The following is a 19891-nucleotide window of genomic DNA, read 5'->3' as shown; positions in this document are numbered from 1 at the left end:
CGCTTAATACATACTCTCTTCTCTGACATGTTCAGTTGCCTTTTTGCTGGCTTGCAATGTACACAGAAGAAAAAGCTTCGCTATCACTTTATAATACGCATTAATACTCCATCATCACATTGGAACTATTTCAACAGCCGTTGGACCCATGTAAACTGCAAACCAGCATCGTTGTATATGACGCTATGGATAAGGTACCATGCAAGGGCGTAGAACGTGAGTGCAATGATGTAGATACTGCATGGCCCCATATGCTTAGGTACGTAACTCAGGGCCCCGTGAGCTTGGTAACTACATGTACCCCAGTAAATGATAGGGCGCTGGCAAAAGGTTTGCGATTTTTGATGTGTGGTCATTGCAACACATCAGCGATATGATTTTGACTCGGTGCTGTGGGGCAGAAGACAGGAACACACTTTCCGATGAACGCTCGGGCCCCGTGATTATTCAAATGACCTTTCATATCTCCCTTAAAGCTGCCTCGGCGATATCTTTGTTCATAAAATCCATTCATGGAATATCACTGCAAACACCTATTACTAATTAAATTCTATAGGTCTATCAGTATCTAGGAACCAAATCACGTTGAAAGCAAACCCTGAAATGAAGAAACCGTGAGAGTTTGTAAGGTATCAGCCGGGGAAGACCGAGGCCTCGATAATGCAAGAACGTGTGGAATGTAGGATCCAATATACTACTGGAGAACGGTGCACCGGCATTTGTAGTACCTGATCTACCTGACGTCACAGAGTCCATTAAAGCTGACAGCTGTTTCCACCATCATCAATGGCCAGATCTGGACAAATACATGAAAAGAAAGGAGACAAGTTGATAAAGGTAAGATTGTCGCAGCATCCAGTAGAAACTAAATCTAGGATACATTTACTTGATAGCATTTTTGGAGTTTGTAACCGTTGCTCTACCAAATAATTCGATGTATGGAGAAATATGAGCGAGTTACTCAAGACAACGCTCTATATTTCTTCTATTACAAGAAACAGACCCTTTTTCACTCGGATCTTCCCTGTCCAAAATCGCGATTTGTAAGACGTTGTGATGTGCTCTGCACTGCATTGCATCGTGGCAGGACGGTTTTATCGCAAGGACGGTATCGAAACGTGTTTTGCTTCAATTTGACAGCAAATCTTTCCAATTTCCCTTAGTAGTACTACTACGTTGTCGAAAACTCATGCTAAGAATACCAATATAAACATCTTATGTTCATTCTTGTTGGAAGAGCGGATATGATACACTGCATAACATTCCTACTTGATCTCATCGGATTAAAGTATTACAGCTGCATGAAGCTATTGGTTGAACATTGCACGGATTCCGGTCCTTCGATAGATAGAGCAGGGATGCTGCTCCCGAAACAAATGTGCAGGTGTGCGGAAATAAATGTTTAGGTGAAGGCATTGGCTAGACGAAAAAGGGAACGTTGTACAGAAGAACGGTCCCAGCATATGCCCAACAAACAAGGGGGATAGGGCGCAATTTTAATCCTAGAGCAAAATGCTGTTTTAGTTAGGCATCAGATGCCAGTTTTAATCCATGGGACAACTATAATTATAAATCTCCGGTGTCAAGTGAGGAAGGTGCTACTGTCACCATCAAAATCGACCAACGATTTTTGACAGCATACATCGATGGAATGGAGAAAACTTTGGCGTCCGTGCAGCAGATGGCAAGCGTAGAAGTGAAAAGAAGGTAGTTTGTTTGTGTTTTGGCCCGGTACCTTACTTTAGCAGGCCTCGCAGCAGTAAAAATGCTACAAGTCTTTTGTCAGACGTAGGAGGTGTAAATGCGAGGTCAGTGCCATCTGAAAGCTGAGTAGTCTTATGATCGACGACGGTTTATCCGTTCTAGAGTTAGTTACGACGTACAAAAGACAGTGCCAGAATACAAACATTTTACTCAATAAGAACGTACGGAACGTGTGAACTCGTTTCCCAACGGTCATGTAAAGAATGCCTAGAATGGCAACAAATCTATTCTTCCACGCAATGTCGATGACCAAGCCCTTATCTCTACTTTGCATAAAGCCATTGCCGTTGTCCACACGAATTTTATATAATTCAGGTATCAAAATCCATGTTGCCTCCCACTAGAAAATTAGTTGTTGAATGCCACGCTAATCTTTAGGCTACAATGTGGTCAGTTCAGGTATTTTGGTCTTCTCAGCGAAATAGATAATGGTCCATAGTTCAATCCAGACAATTTCTTTCTGTCGAGCAGGGGTTGGGCTAGCTACAGGACAGAGGCGTGGTACAATTGAGCCGCCAGTTATCCTCAGCTTTAAAGCAAATTAGAATTTGGAGGATGTCTACACTTTCAGATAGTTGGACAGTACAGTCTATCTTGACTTTGCTGGAAGAATGCAAAAATCATTTATCCTATCTTGTGCGTCGTATGTAGCACAGAAACACCGTTCGCTGTTGCGGTTTTTCCCATAATCCGCACGTGAAAGGATCAACGACATGATATGCTGTGTAGACAAGTCGAAAACTATGACTTCAAAGCTATATATAACTACAATGCAGACCATGACTTTTGTGCAGACGTCTATAGAGTAGATCATATCTGCTCTCAACTGTGATATTTATCTAGGGATGTATTGAGGATAACTGCCTCGTATTCGCCTCGAACACTTCAGTGATCCTAATCATTGGTTACTCCTTCTCCAAGAGCTTGTTACAATTGCTAACTTTGGCTTGACGACGGAGCAAGACAACTCAGTTGCATTGAGCTCAATAGGAGAGTATGATAAGCACATCAGTTGCCACGAGACGCGATGTGTTTGGCTGCGTCGCTGGAATGTGAGCATTATCCATGCGACGTTCATGTGTGGATAACAGTTATAGCTTTCATTATAAAGCTCAGGCAATATTCTGTTACTACACTGTACTGGAAGTACGATCGGATCAGGCACATTTTGTATTCCAACCGCTCTTGCGGACATGGGTCACAATTTTGAATGTGGTTCACAGTTGTCAAAATGGGTCAACGCAGCAAATTCGGGCTACGCCCGCACATATAAGACATGTCAAGAACAATTTGAGCCGAGGATGACATTGAGTGAACTTTGGGAACGAAGGGAAGAACGAATGGCGAATGTCAGTGACAGCATCGTTTGTCGCACAAGCAAGCGCAAGGGCACCTCAAAAAGGAAGGTGCGCAGATCGCGGTTGTATGCATGGTCACATTGGTGGCGTTGTTGCTGGCGTCTGTGGTATCCACATGACAGTACTTCATCCTAACACTTATCCAATAGCTTGTCAATTATTAGACTCAGTTGCGTACTTAATATTGGGGAGTTTTCTAGTAACCGTTTTCTCCCTTGTCCGAATAAACGGTACATTCAAGTTTTCACGATACTCATCGTCTGCTTTCAACACTATTATTCCTCTCGAAAACGACAGCACTGTTGCCATAGTCGCAATACGTGAACACTGTGTATGGTCTGCATCGATGGTCATCAGTGAAGATGCTTGACGAGCGGCATAGAAAATAACTTGACGGATGGAGAAACTTTGACCGGATTTGCCGCAACTGATACAAACCATAGCTGTTTAACGCATTTTGCTGCTGTCCCTGGCAAGGTTAAAAGCTTTCTCGATGCTTTCCTCGTCAAAAAAACCACCCGTGTTGCTAGGGAATCTGCAGTTGTCTTCAGAATGAACGACGATGTTGAGGGTCCAAAGTCTGCTGGCAGGTGACAATCTATACGCAAAGAAGACGTGATCAGCACTTGCATGTTTTGGGGCCAACGACCAGTTTTGTGCCGACTATCGTTGATTGTTATGGGCCAAACATTCTTGTAATGTGTTCGTAAAGGGGGCAGCGAACTCTGTGGTGGACAGCTGCCTTTTGTTGACAAAGTTTTGCGATGAGTATCCAATGATTTCGTACGACATATGATGCCGCGCAATTGATCAAAATTGCATGCCTTTTTATCTCATGCACGAGGATGGTACCTGGCTTGATCCATCAATCTTCATTCAGCAAGGGACAGAGATTCATCGTTCAGCTCGACATATTTTCGTTCAAGCAACGCGCCGTGGAAAGGACCGCTCAGAATGGCGTGTAACAGATTTAAATGAACCGCCCTGGATGCTGTATCGTTGTTGCTCGACATGGCTCCACTTGCGCTATTTGGGTAGGATTCTGCTGAATGACTAACCGGCTGAGTGTTGATGCTGGAAACGTTGGATCCATAAGCGAGGCCGATTTCTTCAACACCTGCAGTGCTGACCATCGAAAATTTGCAGGCGCATTTGATCGATGATCCAGAGCGTCTTTCCCTTGTCCTCTGGGTCACGTTGTCCGCAAGCATGTAAAATCGCATCATCAAATTCTCGCTGGGTTGTCACTGTTTTAGCTGCCCTGGGGACAGGTGGCAGATCCAGTGCAGCCATAATCTGACGAGGGACGTGCATGACATGTTCGTCCGCTTCACTATACGGATCAGCGCCATCGTCACCCCGCTCTTCTGCGAAATTCAATTGGCACAGCAAGCAGCATGTTGTCTTGACAATTCACGACTATGAAACGGTAGAATGCCACCTCTTGACATGGCTACGCAAACCCGTTCCTTATTGAAGCATCTGTTCACACAGTGGGCACTCCAGCTTGCCGTCATGGCGACGCTTGACTTCAAATTTGGCATCACCATGTTTGAATGTGGTGCTTCTATGGTTGTTGTACGTGTAATATTGCAGCTTTCTTTCATTAGAAAAGTGGAAGGGAGGCCTGCACTAGTCATAGTTATCTTCAGTGGTTGTCCTTGTTGCCATCATTTTCGCGTGATTGCGGCAAAGAAGCCTGCGCAACTCTGCACGGCTTCGGCGCAATTCAAAGCGTCGTCTGCGCACTTGCTTTTTGAGGTGCCCTTGCGCTTGCTTGCACGACAAATATGCTGTCATTGACATTCGCCAATCGCTCTGGACCTTCGTTCCCAAGGTCCACTCAATCTCATTTCGTCCTTGGCCCAAATTATTCATGGCATGTCTTATACTGCGGGCTTGGCCCGAATTTACAGCATTGACCCATTTTGACAATTGCAAGAGTGGTATGAATACCAAAAGGTGGCCAATCGTACTTTCAGCACTGTAAAGTCGGATAGCTCATCATTAGCGCAAAGTCCGCTTTAGGAAAATGTAAGAATCACACTTGAAAGAGGAACAATATCTGCTTCTCATTGGCGGGAGCGACTTTTACTTTTCGGAAAGAGGGTACGTGCTTCGGCAGGATCCTCACGAGGTTACCGACCGGACGTGGTTCCTTTCAGCTGAATTTTTTCGGCTCGCCGGAAGGTTGCACAAGCGGGTATAATATAAAAATCTTGACAGGGCGACGCGTCTTTCTTCTCAGCTTCTTTTTTCCTTCCCAGTCCATCACATTCTATCATGGTTGTCCAAGTCGGTATCAACGGGTAAGTGCATCCATCATCATGCAAGCAGACATACATGCCTCACACGAGTTTATAGTTTCGGTCGTATTGGTCGCATTGTCCTCCGTGCTTCCCTCCAGAACCCCAACGTCCAGGTTGTTGCCATCAACGATCCTTTCATCAGCTTGGACTACATGGTCTACATGTTCAAGTATGACTCCACCCACGGCCGCTACAAGGGCACTGTTGAGGCAAAGGATGGCAAGCTCGTTGTCGACGGCCAAGCCATCTCCGTCTATGCTGAGCGCGATCCTTCCCAGATCCCCTGGGCCAAGGACAACGCTACCTACGTTGTCGAATCCACCGGTGTCTTCACCACCACCGAGAAGGCCAAGGCTCACTTGGTAGGTGGTGCCAAGAAGGTTGTCATCTCTGCTCCCTCCGCCGATGCTCCTATGTTCGTCTGCGGTGTCAACTTGGATGCCTACAAGTCGGAGTACCAGATCATCTCTAACGCATCCTGCACCACCAACTGCTTGGCTCCCCTCGCCAAGGTCATTGACGACAACTTTGGTATCGTTGAAGGCTTGATGACCACCGTCCATGCCACCACCGCTACTCAAAAGACCGTGGACGGTCCCTCTGGCAAGGACTGGCGTGCTGGTCGCGGCGCTGGCGCTAACATTATCCCTGCTTCCACTGGTGCCGCCAAGGGTAAGTTAGCATGAATGAATAGATATTCGGTAGTTTATTCTAACGCGGTAATTCTCTCTCTCTCTCGCACAGCCGTCGGCAAGGTCATTCCTCACCTCAACGGCAAGTTGACCGGCATGTCCTTCCGTGTCCCCAACCCTGACGTCTCCGTCGTCGACTTGACTGTCCGTCTCGAGAAGAGCGCCACCTACGACGAAATCAAGGAAGCCGTCAAGAAGGCCGCCGAAGGTGAACTCAACGGTATCCTCGGCTACACTGAAGACGAAGTCGTCTCTACCGACTTCTTGGGCGACTCCCGCAGCTCCATCTTTGACGCTAAGGCTGGTATCTCCTTGAACCCCAACTTTGTCAAGCTCATCTCTTGGTACGACAACGAATACGGCTACTCTTGCCGTGTCGTTGACCTCATCACCCATGCCGCCAAGGTCGACGGTGCTCTCTAAATAGCTTTACTTTGAAAACCCTTTTTTCTTTTCTATCCACGGATCTGATCTTTCGTGGTCTTGTATATATATACAAACATTGAAAAATTGCTAGAAGAAATAAAGAGACATGACACGTCTTTTGTTGATCCAGTAACAAGACACTTGTACATTGCATGTTTGAAGCCGGATATTTTCCTCAGGCGATATATTTAGTACTAGGTGCAATGCGGGAACCCCACCCCCTGGCCATATTACTATGCATGCAAATCAAGAAGGGCTATTTTTCTCACGGGTACACCTGCTCCTGCTTTCCCCGCAATCGGGTGGATGCTTGTTGACAAGGTTCCGTGGAGTGTTCCTGCTAACATGTGAAATATGGGAGGAGTCTTCCGAATTGGAACGTGATGATCCCGGGAGTGGGCGAGTTCCTCGATGTGACTTTAAAGTCTTTTAACAACACTTTGTGTGTATGATCTTGCAACAACAACAACAACAACAACAACAACAACAACAACGACGACGACGACGACGACGACGTCGAGGAGCTCAAAGCTCGCAGTAATAACTGACTGAGGAAAGAATTCAGATTCCCTGTTGGGCGGCGAGCGGGGCACAATTTGTTCTCCCTCTCTCAAGATAACAGTATGAAAAACGTTGTATACGTGTCAGGTTATACCAACGACAAAGGTCGAGGCATATACAAGTACGAGTTCAACGACGAGGACGGTCAGCTGTATGGTGGGAAGCTCGTTCTCGAATGTGCAAGTCCGTCTTGGCTAGCAAAGGCACCGGGATCGCAGTACATTTACGCGCTGAATGAGGTGCCTGAGGGAACCGTCACCGCCATCAAAATTGAGGACGATGACAATGGACTGAGCATTGTCAACCAGTGCTCGTCTGGCGGAGCTCACCCTTGCCACGCGCTGCTTATCGTCGAGCAACAGCAGGACAACTGTCGTCTCCTGGTCGCCAACTACAGCAACGGCGCTGTAGCTGCTTTAAACATTGATCCCAAATCGGGAGCTGTTTCAGAAGGTCAAGTATTCATTAACCCAAGCGCGGCTACACTTGGCGTGCCACACCGACAGCAAATGCCCCATGCACACTCGATCGATAAAGTCCAAGGGTGGGCGTATTCCATGGACCTGGGCACTGACGAAGCCCGTGTGTTTGATTTACGGGTACCCGACCTCCAGCCCTCTAAAGTCGCGTTCAAGTTCCCGGTTGGCACGGGTCCTCGACACCTAGCAACATCTTCCAAAGGTGACAAGGTATACGTGCTCGGTGAGCTATCGAACACCATCCATGTGCTGTCCGTGAATAAGGAAACTGGCGAGCTCGCCGAGATCCAACAGATTCGCGCGTTGCCTGATGATTTTACTGGTGATAACTTGGGCTCAGAAATCGCGCTGTCATTGGACGGCAAGTTCCTGTATGCAGCCATGCGTGGACATAACTCTATCGCTATATTCCGTGTTTTGGATGATGATGGAAGACTAGAGCTCATTGGCCACGAAAGCACGCAAGGCGATCATCCTCGACACTTTACATTTGATCCTTCTGGTCAATACCTATTGGTTGGTAACCAGGTATGTTTGAGACACAATGTTGCCCCATTTTTCGAGTTGATGTTACTCATATTTCAATTTTAAGAACACGAACACAATTGTCGTCTTCAAAGTCGATGCTAATACTGGACTTTTGAACGCTGTTCAAACTGTTGAGCATCCAGAACCTGCTTGTGTTCTTTTCGCACAATAAAAACGACGGGTAGCTCTACGTATTGCGGCTATAGCAGCGGAACCGTCACTGCGGACTTTTGTGCGGAGAGTGTGGCCGCCTCAGGCGGCGGCGGTTACTTGGGCTCCAAAGCTGGCCCAAAGCTAAAGATCCCTCCCTTTTAAGTGTGTGCGTTGGTTCCCGCTTGGGTTAAACACTTGACTTACGACAACACAATCCATCCATCCATCTAAAGAACAACAATGTCTACCGCTGAACTCGCCGTTGTCTACGCTGCTCTCATCCTTCAGGACGGTAACGTCGACATTACCGTAAGCATTCCAACCGAAATTTTGAACATTTTTACCTTCCCGAAATGTTCTTAACCCATTCTGTTCCCATTAGGCCGAAAACCTCCAGACTTTGGTCAAGGGCGCTGGTGTCAACATTGAACCCGTCTGGTTCTCCATTTTCGCCAAGGCTTTGGAAGGTCAGGACATCTCTTCCTTGTTGAGCGGCTTCAGCGCTCCTGGTGCTGCTCCTGCTGGCGCTGCCGCCGCTGGTGCTGCTGCTGGTGGTGAGGCTGCTCCTGCCCAGGAAGAAAAGAAGGAGGAGGAAGCTGAGGAGTCTGACGAAGACATGGGCTTCGGTAAATTATCCATACTATAGCTGATAATCGCGTGGACCCATGTTTCTAACGTATCTCCCCTTTCTTAGGTCTCTTCGACTAAACTCCACATCCAATATCAATTACAAAACTCATCTTGTAATAAACATTGGATATGCTTACAAAAAAACAAAAGATGGAAATCATGTTCGTGTTGTATTCAAAAGAAAAGCACAAATTCAGACATTGCAGAAAGCAGAAAGCGAGTGTACATGTTACTATACGAGATTTATGCATGGACAAGCAACAGGGTGCGCGTGAGGCGCTCTGTGACAACGAGGTGGATTGGCAGGCTGTTGGCGTTGGAGGGCATCGTGTTTACATAGGAGAGTGCATGGAATCGTTTGATGATATCGCGCAGGGTACTGTATGCTGAGTGACTAGTTTGATTATGCACAAGATGAATTTCAGTAATTGTAGGTGTGCTTGTGAATTGCTCCCTGGTTATCGGGTTCATGGTCGGTGCTGGTTGAATCAAATAGCCACTGGCAAGTGGGAGTATCCAGCTTTCGTCATCGTGCTCAAGATGTGTCTTTTTTGAAGAATATGCGACGCGGTGGTTCAGCACCAGTGCTCGTGTATCGCTTGCTGAGAGTGTCTCTGTTGATACGGCAGTAGCTCCAGCATCGACCGCTCGCATCGTGGGAGTGCTCACAGTTGAAATTGTAGCATTGGTGGGTGTGCCAAAATTTTCGGGAGTAGGCGTATTTACAGATGAGCCTGGTGTTTGAGGATAATCCACATTTGAAGACATGTATTGCTGCTGCTGTTGCTGATTATCCGCCCATTCTTGTATGTGAAAAGATGATTGCAGATCAACGCTGACGATTGCAACTTTTTTGTCATTCGATATTACGTCCGTCCAGGCTGTTGATTAAAACATTAGATCGAGTAACATAGTATCATGTTAAAATTCTGTGCTCACCTTGTAGTTCTTGTTCAAACAATAGTCCATTTTTTGCAATTACAAACGACCACGGCAGTGCAGCTTTCCTGGATATTTGTAGCGTACGCGACCATGCATCTTCGAAAAGCAAACTTAACGGCTTGCCCTTGACATGTATGACCGAAAACTCCATGAATTCTCCTTCATTGTCGGTCCACACCAATACAAGCCATCGACGATCGAGACTAAAGGAGTAGCTGACATGCAGAGTTGCGTTTTGATCCATAATGGTAGGAAAGGGCATTAGAGGTTTGGAGAGTGTATACTTGATCTTAGCGGGTATCGGTTTGGCCAATACAAAAGGCGGTGTGTATGTAGCAGCTATTGATCGGGTATCTTCCACGCCCATCTAGACAGGTCGCTTGGTTAGCAAATAACTCAAGACCGTTTATGTTGATCATATAAACATACTTGACCGTGGTCCCTGCCCACGACAGCGTGACATTTACTGTACACTGAAAATGCAATCTCCTTCAATCCGAACTTGGTATAGCCACCAAACGCTGACGGTCGTAAAATATGCTCAATTGGAACCAGCTGCATCGCTAATCGCATTCTGTTCTCTTGAGCGGCTCTCATTGATATACCAACAGTTGCAGCGTGGTAGGATATCATGAGCTTGTGGAAACATCGGCTGAGATCAAGACTCGATGATTGCCGATCCGTAGGGTCAACAATATAAATGACGATATTCATCTTTTCTGCCATAGCTGCACTTAGCGCGGATCCGAGATTTTGACATTCGGCCATATAGCTTCGTATCTGTCGCTCAGTCCAGGTTTCGTTAGGCGAGGCAGCTGCGAAGTACAATGTTATATTGCGAAATAAATATATGTCTTTGTGAATGTACACTTACGCAGAAGTGGTACAGGGACTAATCCTCGACGGTATGGTCCGATGTTCCCTGGGTGATGGCTTCCAAGAAGACACGTCTCGTACGTAGAACTCAGAGCCTTGAAAAACTGTGCACAGGCACCTTCGAGATGCTCATTGGTGGGATATACGACAAAGTAGCTAATGTTTTTCCGTGCTGAATATGGTTCTAATCGCAGTTTCTCCCAGAAAGCAACCATCTTGGGAGAGCCTTCAATGTACTCGTCTGAACGGCTGACAACGACGTCCGGTGGTGATAAAATATCAAAGTTTGGTTCAGCAGGTCTCCGCTTTTTGACTTGATATTTGCCATATTTGGAATGCGCTTGATTCGTTTCTAGATTTTGGCAAATGGTTTGAGTTCCAAGGATCTGCTTCTAGCGAAAAATTATCATACCTGACAAATCATAGTATTGTTGTATAGTCAATGGACCCTTGACGACCACTGAACCAGGGAAAGCTGGCTGCTTTAAGCCGGTGCCTTGCTCGGTAGCGCCGCTTTCTTCGAGCTTGCGCTCGAAAACTTCTCCAAGGATATTCTTGAACTCTAGGGATACTTGGTCGTAATCATTTGGAGACGACGAAAAATACATTACATCTACGTTGGTACGTCAATATTCCAGTCGATGCTTTTATTGTGATTTACTTACCATCATTGAAGATATGAGAGACACAAGTGTAACGACTGCATACTCCTCTGGTCGTTTCGCCTTCTGAGATCACACCTCCATCGGCAAAGATAGAAGCAAGCCCACTGGTAAAAGGATATCCACCCATGACCACCTGCTGACAGAAATACTCCAAAACTTTGCTATCTTCCTGCGACTCTTCACGAAGTGGTTTGTGATCTGACTGATTTTGCCAAGCTGTTTTTGCATCCAGATCACCGTCAGCTGAACAAGCACGGAAAGGTGGGGGTTTTGATTTGTCCAGTAAATGTTCGGCGAAATCTGCTTGAGCGCTTTGCACTGCATGCATCCAATCCTCGGGCTCTTGCTTTTCTTTATCATCGGCAGAGTAACTTGAGTCTGATTCGCTGGAACTTTCGTCGTCTGAACTGCTGGTATCGCTGCCGGCATTGTCCAGATCCTGCCCGAATGCATTTTTAGGCGCGTATGATATATCGCTGCTTGCATTCTTAAGGTCACCGTTGCGCTGAGCTCCAGAGTCTGCTTCCTTCGTCTTCAGTCGTTTCCTTAGACGTGGCATATAGTCCGGTCGATATATGTCACGCTTCTGTCGTTTGTTCTGGGATTCTGGTTTTTCGATCGTAGATGGCAAGAACATGAATTTACCGCCGTCTGAATATTTAGAATCGTTTACGCTTTCGCTGAACTTGACGGGTGCAAAATCTGGTGGCACAAAGCTGTTTTCTCCTCTGATTTCGCTGTATCGGGGTGTAGCTATGCTTTCTTCATCTGCACCGGGTGTAATTTCCATTTTGGCAGGCGTCAGCCCCGTTCCTTGTCCAACATCAATTTGGTCGGTATCGATGCCAGTCTGACTGCTTGAGGTCGGTGCTGCAATTACCTTGGTATCCTGAAAGGTATTGCTTCCATTGACAAGAAGTGGATTATCCAAAAGCTGCCCAGAATTTGCAAAGAATGAATCTAGGTCAAGCGTTTCGTTTTCCACGGACATTGCAGAATTTCCAATTTCCTGGACAGGCATCGTCTCCATATGCATAAGTGTCGCAATGTTGGCATCATCCACATGCATGGGTTCTGGTTGATTAAAGCCAGCGCTAGCATTGTTGGCTGTAGGATCGACGAACATCTCGGGTTGCTTTGCTGGTTCTGATTTGAAGAAATCAAAATCTTCTTCAGTGATGTTGATATCAAGGTTGTCCAGATCAGCCATATCCCCCCAATCATTCGACATGCCGTACACCATGTTATCAGAGGATTCCAAGGCACCCATTTCAAGGCCCAAATCGAACGCTTCATTGGCTCCTGCTCCCGGTGATGATTGGTACACCGGAAGTGTGCTGTTCTGCGATGCTGTATTGAGCGCGTTCAGGCCAGAATTCGGGACATTTGGTACCGCAAAGGATCCCTGCATGATATTATCTTGGCTTTGCTCTTTTCCTCTCGAGACATTGTCATCACCAACGATATCCATGGATGTTCCTGAAGTCACGGGATAGGCTGCATTCGGCGTGACTATCTGCTCATCCGTCTTTTCTCCGGGAAAATGAAGTCGTGCAAATTCGACGAGTGATAATTGCGACTGCTGCTGCAATCGATCCGGTTTTCTCTTTTCAGACATGTTATCCATCATTTCGTCAGTGATCGATTCCATCTTTGTGCCGGAGCTAGCTGGGGTCGCGACTGCTTTGGAAAACATCAATGGACTGGTGGATACGGATTCGGCAAGCGCTTTGCTTAGCAGAGCATACGTCGATGATGGATCGTTGTGAGATAGATTCTCCAAAACGCTGTTGACTGTGGTCAGCCTTGGACTTTCATAACCCCAGAAGTTGAGACGAGCTTCGTTGTTTTGACCCGACTTGTCGTATGTACTGAATGATGGTGGCTCGTTTGTCTTCATCATTTCGCTGACTTTTTCTGTCCATGCCCAACGGCGCCACAGCTGTCCCAAATCTTCTGTAGTACCATGAGCGTAACCGAAAATGTCTCCATATCCCGTCGCTGATAATAAGCTTGAGTTTGATGGTACAAATATTAAGGAGGATGGGTATAAAATATTGTTGCCTTGTCGAGAACGTATACAGATCGTTCGGGGTGAATTACGTGTCGATTTTTGTAATCTTTCACGGGGTATCTCCAACAGTTTTGACCAGTCTCCCAGTATTTCCTCCTCCATCTGCTCTGGTAAATCGTGCTTTGAAGGCGACATTGTCACACGTTGACCGGAGGGGCATACAATCACTGCAGGAATTTAGTATTTATGATTTCCAAACACATTTAACTGAATCATGTATGTACCTTCTTTCTCCGTTTGCATATCCTGGAATGTCAGAGGCCGAAGTGCTATTCGGCGTACCTCTGGCTGGAAAACCATACTTCCATTTGTCAGATATACATTGTAAGTACAGGCCACCATCGAGTTCACAGATTTGGCAGGTAATCCATAGCGGTCTGTGTTGTACTGGAGGGAATTTGACTCGAATATAAAATATTCTCCCAAAGGTATCGCTCCTTTGCATATATTTGCTCTTTTTTACATGCAATTAGCTTTCGCTGTTATATCATATGCGAGGTTGGGTTACCTTCGAATTATGTTCCTGACCGACTTTATGAAAAGCTTGTACTCCTTTGAGACAGTGACGGATGCAGCGGGTGCATTGGTCTGTGCAAGCGGTCTACCAGGCGACGATGTCGGTGACAGCCCTCTAGACACTGCACTCTCCCAAGTAAACGATCCTATCTTGATCTCTGTGTTTCAAAATAGTTTAATATCATCGTTCAAAGGACTATACTCGTACATGAAAACACACACCTTCCAATTGCTTTAAATACTCGTTGTCATCGATCAAGCCGGTATGCCTTTCATCGAACCAGAAAACCCAAAGTTCTAACTGCACCAGCTGTTGATCGTCGTCGTGTGGTGGGTTTCCTGCCTTTTGTTGACCGTGCATAGAAGGTTTATGCCAGAAGCAAGGTATGTTTTGTTGAAGAAGATCCCGAAAGGCTTTAATCAAGGTGTTCTCGACGAGATCCGGCTCGCGTTTTGACCGAGCATCGTCAGAGGCCATGCGACCCGCAGCCTCGGATGCTGCTTCACATTTCAGGAAATCGGCTAACTTTGAACGCTTGCACGACTGACAGTATACCCGATAGCGTATTTGAGACACACCGCTCTGGAGGTGCACATGCCGGTGGATCAGTAACGGAACTAGTCGCTATCTGCAATGTCCTTTGTACTTACCACCAAAAATATGTTCGTTAAACTTGAGTCTGACAGCATCAAGACTTGTCACGGGCTCATTTAAGTAAAGTAAGGCACTCAGTGAAGAAGAAAGAAGAGCAGAAAAACCCAGCTTGCGTCACCCAACCTGGCAAGCATTTGTCGCACGGACTTCGTGACATGGTGCAGAATTAAAAGCTGATTGGATTATGTAAATGCATTGAAAGGCTCAAAAACTATCCGATTAGCAAGAATGTCTGGTTTGTATGCTACTGATTCACCCCGCTTATTCCTTGTTAGAGTGCTCGTAATAGCTAGACAGGCCAAGATGTTCTGTGACACGAAAGCTGCAAAAATGACCCCTTAAAATTCGAAACGCATAAAACATACGATTATATCTATAACAGCAACTTTTAATGATTTACAATGTCAAACTAAACTAGGATCAAAATCCCTTCGCCCTTGCAGTGCACCTTAACAACAGATTCACCTTATTCCCCAAAATAAGTTCTTCTTCGCTTCTGCTGTCTCCGCTTCAAAACCCGTCCGGAAGTCACAGATTTCCCCACAAGGAAACTGTTGCTGCATTCATCGAAAAAGCAAATTTCTCCTTGGTTTTTTTTTCGGCAACTACAATGATGAATAATGTCGTAAACAGTCTGCTTAACGGTTTCTCGAGTATGCTAGCTCTCGGTCCAGAAACATCTCAGCAAGGCTGTGCTTGCGCTGGAGGTGCTTCTGGACCGCAAGGAGGCTGCTGCAAGTTAATGGAGACTACTACTGCCAACGAGAAAGACAGCTGCTGCAAGTCGAACGATCAAGTGACCGAGATTGACGTCTTGAAAGTTTTATACTCAAGCTTGACGGGAACGTCCAAGGTTTTTGCACAGGAACTCAAGGAGAAGCTGCTTACTGAGAAGAAGCTAGCCATCAAAGATCTCCAAGTTGTTGATATCACTGAATACGACAATGACGATTTGTTAGCTGAAACAGCCATCTGTGTCTTTATCCTCTCTTCATACAACGTCGAAGGACCATTGGATTGGTACTTTTAACGATAACAGTAGTGATCGTGCCAGATTTTTTTCTCACGATTTGAACGTATAGGTTTACAAAATGGCTTCGTGATTTGCGATATGACTGGAGAGTTGATAGACTGTCGCTTCAGAAACTTCGATACGCGGTGTGCGGTCTCGGCGACTCGGCGTACGGTGATGAATTCAATGTAGCGGCTCAGCAAATCGACAAATGGCTCGGTCAGCTTGGAGCAACCCGTATTTATCCTTTGGGTGCCTGTGATAAAAACAATGATCAAAAGGCCCAGTTCGACGACTGGTCGCGACAGTTCATTACCGAACTTCAAGACAAGCAGTCTCTTGAGTTTGCACCGGCGCACGTTGAATATGACTCAGACGCTGAAGAAGATACTAACGACAGCGCTGCGCTTGGATCAGAAGACGAAATGCTTGATGTGGAAGATATCGGCAAAATGGCAACGAAGTTAAAGCAAGCCAAGCTGAACCGCGAGCAGGAAGAGCAAGAATTCGCAGTTTCGCAAGCAAAAGCCAAGAGAACAATTGGTACCGACGCAGCAGTCAAAAGGACACAAGAACCTCGAGAAATGGTGTCTCCGATGCTGCATAAAAACCTTACCAAGCAAGGTTACAAGATTGTCGGATCGCATTCTGGAGTTAAGATTTGTCGATGGACCAAATCAGCGTTGAGAGGAAGAGGATTCTGCTACAAGCATAGTTTCTATGGTATTCAAAGTCACTTGTGTATGGAGACGACGCCCTCTCTGGCTTGCGCCAACAAATGCGTCTTTTGCTGGCGGCATCACACAAACCCTGTTGGCACCACTTGGCGATGGAAGGTGGATGATCCAAAGTTTATTTTGGATGGTGCCATGGAGAATCACTACAAAATGATCAAGCAACTCAAAGGTAAGCGATTAATTTCTCATATATATAAGTGACCGTAATATTCACTTTATTCATTTTAGGCGTACCGGACGTCAAAGCAGACCGTTTCCAGGAAGCTTTTACTATTCGTCATTGTGCATTGTCGCTCGTAGGCGAGCCGATCTTTGTAAGTCAGTAATGGATCAAGGCAAAGAAAATATTGCTAACGTTATTTTTTTACGGCAGTACCCTCACATTAATGAATTCGTCAATCTTCTCCACGAACACAATATTTCCTCTTTCCTTGTCACCAATGCCCAATTCCCCGAGAAAATTGCAGAAATGGCACCTGTTACACAGCTTTACGTTAGCATCGATGCGGGAACAAAAGAAGGACTGAAAAAGATCGACCGGCCGCTGTTCCGAGACTTTTGGGAACGATTCTTGACGAGTTTGGAAGCATTGGCTGAAAAGGGACAACGCACAGTATACCGTCTTACGCTTGTCAAGGACCACAATACAGAAGAAATTGATAACTATGTAGAACTTGTTCGACGAGGCCGACCATCCTTCATCGAAGTCAAGGGCGTCACTTACTGCGGCTACAGCGGTGCAAGCAACCTGACAATGGCCAATGTTCCTTACCACCATGAAGTAGTCGAATTCTGCAAGCAACTGGTGGAAAAACTCGGACCAGATTACGAGATATCCTGCGAACATGCTCACTCGTGCTCCATTCTTATTGCCCAGACGAGCTTCAAGATCAACGGAGAATGGTACACGCACATTGATTATCCAAAGTTCTTTGAATTAGTAAGGAGCGGCAAGCCATTCACAAGTCTGGATTACATGGCCAAGACTCCTGATTGGGCTGTATTCGGTGCACCCGAAGGAGGATTTGATCCAGAAGAAACACGGTTCTACCGTAAAAATAGGAAAGCAGCTGTTGCAGCTGCGGCATCGTAAATAGGATTTTCCAACAGTTTTGGATTAATTTTCATTGTCATAGCTTCTCGTTTATTAAAAGGAAAAAAGCACGCATTAGTTGCAGGAGGCTATGTTTGTCGTTTGTTCCCACTAACGAAAAAGTGGACGGAGTTCCGAAGATCATTGTGAGATCAAATGTCATGTTTCTATTATCGTTGTGACGTGCTGAAATGCGTTATGCAGGAAGAAAAATGAAATTCTACTATACTTTGAGAACGAACGATGCAAATTCTAAATTACAGTGACACGGTGCGGAAGACCTTGCGGGGCAGCAGTGACAAGATGCCGTCTACTAGCAAGTAGCGCGTGGCAAACATGGCGACCAGCGCCGTTCCGTACAAGGCAACCCGGTACATTGGACCAAGTTTGATCAGGAATTTCACTATTTGATGAGACACATGAGTTAGCACATTTGCTTTTCACATGATAAATTCCGACGAAAAGCGCACCTGGAGGAGGTGTAAACAAGTAGTTGAGATTAAGACCCGATTTGAGGGCGCAAGTATGGAGTAACGGAGAATGGAAGAATCCATAAACAAAGAAAGACAACAACGCCATGTTTGGTGAAGGAGGCAGAACGAGGTATCGTCCACTGTACATCATGTAAATGGGCGCGGCCAGGATCAAGATGTGCTCTGTAGCAAGATAGTTAGCTGCTATCCTAGGCTGCAAAGTGTACAATCATCCTGTATATGCTTACCTGCAAAAAAATTGAAGGTCTCTAGGGGCAGATCGTGACCCCGGAGATCAGGGAACATCAAAGCAGCAAGACCACCCCATTGCGTATGAAGATAGATGTTGAACAATACTTTGGATAAGAACTGCTCTGGAGACGACATGACCATAATAAGCAGCAGGGCGCTCATGTGGCAAGGCTGGAGCATGAAAAGACCCGTGCCACGGATCAGCTTGTGCGTGAGCGTCAGTCCAAGAGATCCAACCAGAGAGCCCAGCAGCAGTTTTTCTGTCAACGAAGCTGGCACCGGTGGTACAAAGGACGTTAGAAGCTTGTAGTTGAGAGTTCCGGGTCCAATAGCTCGCAACATAAAGTACGAGGTTGCACACATGAAGGTTGTCGATAGGAAGAATATTTCAACACCGTGCTGTCGAGGGTGGACGTACCTAAACGAATAGAAGTCCAATGTCAAAACCGGTTGTACATTGTCAATTCACTGCAGTCTTACCAGGATCCCTTGGTCGACTGAGTCCAGTCAGTCTCAAGAGGCAGATCAACTGCCATTCTACGGACGAACTTTTCGAGGCGGGAGGCGACTGGATCCCAGAAATTGCGCAAAACGCTAATGACAGCCATACTAAGTCCTGCACGCTTCCAAACACACACAAGAAGAAAAGTGATCTGATTCAAAAGCAGCCAGCAGGGACGGAAAAAGAAACTTTCAGGAACTTGAACCTTATTGGACAGCCAGGCACAACTTTTGGGTAAGTGGCGAAAATCACATTCGTCGGCAGCAGCAGACCATCAACTTTAACCTTCCACATACAGATTACATTAGATAGACAGAAATGAGTACAATAGATTACAATAGCTAAAATCATTAAAATCGAATACAGTGGATGTATAATCAAAAGCTATCGTACTATACAAGGATCGGCAATCGGGTAATGATGGAATAAGCGGATAATCTTTTAAATGCTTGAATTCCGCGCGATTTAGTGCTTGTCTACAAGCTACAGTACTTGCATGAATGATCCGATTTAAAGGAGTGAGCCCTCCTGTCCTGTACGTAACAATGTGATGAGTTAAACAGAATCCATATTGAGGTAAAACCCGGCGAATGCTATATATCGTTCCCGGAATATCGTAAAGAGGATTGCTAGTGACTTGATTCATGCAATTTTTTTGCCTCTCTTGGATGTGATTCATTGTTTCAAAAGAAAAAGTATTTTTTAACGACGACGAATCCCCTCCTTGAGCTTTACTCTTTCTCTCTGGTTCTGTAATCAATTTTCACTACTCCAAGATGGCCGGAAAAGCTGGTGGAAAAACCGGAACGCGCACTAATCAAACCCGCTCATCCAAGGCAGGCCTACAGTTTCCTGTTGGCCGTATTCATCGATACCTCCGGCAAGCAGCCGTTGGCCGCCGTATCGCTTCCGGAGCGCCTGTCTACTTGGCAGCTGTCCTCGAATACCTCGCTGCAGAGGTCCTCGAACTGGCTGGAAATGCAGCCCGAGATAACAAGCGCGCTCGCATCATCCCACGTCACCTCCAACTGGCGATTCGCAACGACGAAGAACTCAACACGCTGCTCAAGGACGTCACTATTGCTCAAGGCGGGGTCTTGCCTAACATTCACAGCAGTCTTTTGCCCGAAAAGACTCGAAAGAAAATAGCAGAACAAAACATATAACTTCGCTTCGCTACCTCCTCGTCACACA

At 46.1% G+C, this 19891-nt stretch overlaps 8 protein-coding genes across 8 annotated transcripts; 5 read left to right on the top strand and 3 right to left on the bottom strand.

Annotated features, from left to right (window-relative positions):
* Positions 1-3994: 3994 nt before the first annotated feature.
* Positions 3995-4672, bottom strand: VTP01DRAFT_4497 (uncharacterized protein; the record flags this gene model as incomplete). The annotated part of the gene is made up of 3 exons (XM_069383184.1): positions 3995-4175; positions 4240-4489; positions 4540-4672. 3 exons carry the CDS (start codon positions 4670-4672, stop codon positions 3995-3997), a joined length of 564 nt encoding a protein of 187 aa, XP_069243911.1.
* A 733-nt stretch (positions 4673-5405) lies between these two features.
* On the top strand, positions 5406-6546 carry VTP01DRAFT_4496 (uncharacterized protein; the record flags this gene model as incomplete). The annotated part of the gene is made up of 3 exons (XM_069383183.1): positions 5406-5431; positions 5487-6103; positions 6176-6546. 3 exons carry the CDS (start codon positions 5406-5408, stop codon positions 6544-6546), a joined length of 1014 nt encoding a protein of 337 aa, XP_069243910.1.
* Positions 6547-7172: 626 nt separating this feature from the next.
* VTP01DRAFT_4495 (uncharacterized protein) lies at positions 7173-8289 on the top strand (the record flags this gene model as incomplete). The annotated part of the gene is made up of 2 exons (XM_069383182.1): positions 7173-8117; positions 8182-8289. 2 exons carry the CDS (start codon positions 7173-7175, stop codon positions 8287-8289), a joined length of 1053 nt encoding a protein of 350 aa, XP_069243909.1.
* A 221-nt stretch (positions 8290-8510) lies between these two features.
* VTP01DRAFT_4494 (ribosomal protein P1) lies at positions 8511-8978 on the top strand (the record flags this gene model as incomplete). The annotated part of the gene is made up of 3 exons (XM_069383181.1): positions 8511-8579; positions 8653-8896; positions 8965-8978. The coding sequence occupies 3 exons, from the start codon at positions 8511-8513 to the stop codon at positions 8976-8978; spliced, it is 327 nt and encodes a 108-aa protein (XP_069243908.1).
* A 165-nt stretch (positions 8979-9143) lies between these two features.
* On the bottom strand, positions 9144-14663 carry VTP01DRAFT_4493 (uncharacterized protein; the record flags this gene model as incomplete). The annotated part of the gene is made up of 10 exons (XM_069383180.1): positions 9144-9781; positions 9840-10209; positions 10272-10657; positions 10717-11070; positions 11131-11331; positions 11384-13624; positions 13682-13911; positions 13966-14131; positions 14196-14556; positions 14625-14663. 10 exons carry the CDS (start codon positions 14661-14663, stop codon positions 9144-9146), a joined length of 4986 nt encoding a protein of 1661 aa, XP_069243907.1.
* A 575-nt stretch (positions 14664-15238) lies between these two features.
* On the top strand, positions 15239-17470 carry VTP01DRAFT_4492 (uncharacterized protein; the record flags this gene model as incomplete). The annotated part of the gene is made up of 4 exons (XM_069383179.1): positions 15239-15648; positions 15711-16546; positions 16606-16691; positions 16751-17470. The coding sequence occupies 4 exons, from the start codon at positions 15239-15241 to the stop codon at positions 17468-17470; spliced, it is 2052 nt and encodes a 683-aa protein (XP_069243906.1).
* Positions 17471-17727: 257 nt separating this feature from the next.
* VTP01DRAFT_4491 (uncharacterized protein) lies at positions 17728-18803 on the bottom strand (the record flags this gene model as incomplete). Its single annotated transcript, XM_069383178.1, has 4 exons — positions 17728-17873; positions 17941-18126; positions 18192-18613; positions 18676-18803. The coding sequence occupies 4 exons, from the start codon at positions 18801-18803 to the stop codon at positions 17728-17730; spliced, it is 882 nt and encodes a 293-aa protein (XP_069243905.1).
* Positions 18804-19473: 670 nt separating this feature from the next.
* On the top strand, positions 19474-19863 carry VTP01DRAFT_4490 (uncharacterized protein; the record flags this gene model as incomplete). Its single annotated transcript, XM_069383177.1, has 1 exon — positions 19474-19863. One exon carries the CDS (start codon positions 19474-19476, stop codon positions 19861-19863), a length of 390 nt encoding a protein of 129 aa, XP_069243904.1.
* Positions 19864-19891: the final 28 nt, after the last annotated feature.

Source organism: Rhizomucor pusillus (assembly GCF_041956525.1).
Source record: "Rhizomucor pusillus strain CBS 183.67 unplaced genomic scaffold VTP01scaffold_2, whole genome shotgun sequence".
NCBI classification, from domain to species: domain Eukaryota; kingdom Fungi; phylum Mucoromycota; class Mucoromycetes; order Mucorales; family Lichtheimiaceae; genus Rhizomucor; species Rhizomucor pusillus.
The sequence above is the reverse complement of the archived record's forward strand: the minus strand, read 5'-3'. Positions and strand labels throughout refer to the sequence as shown.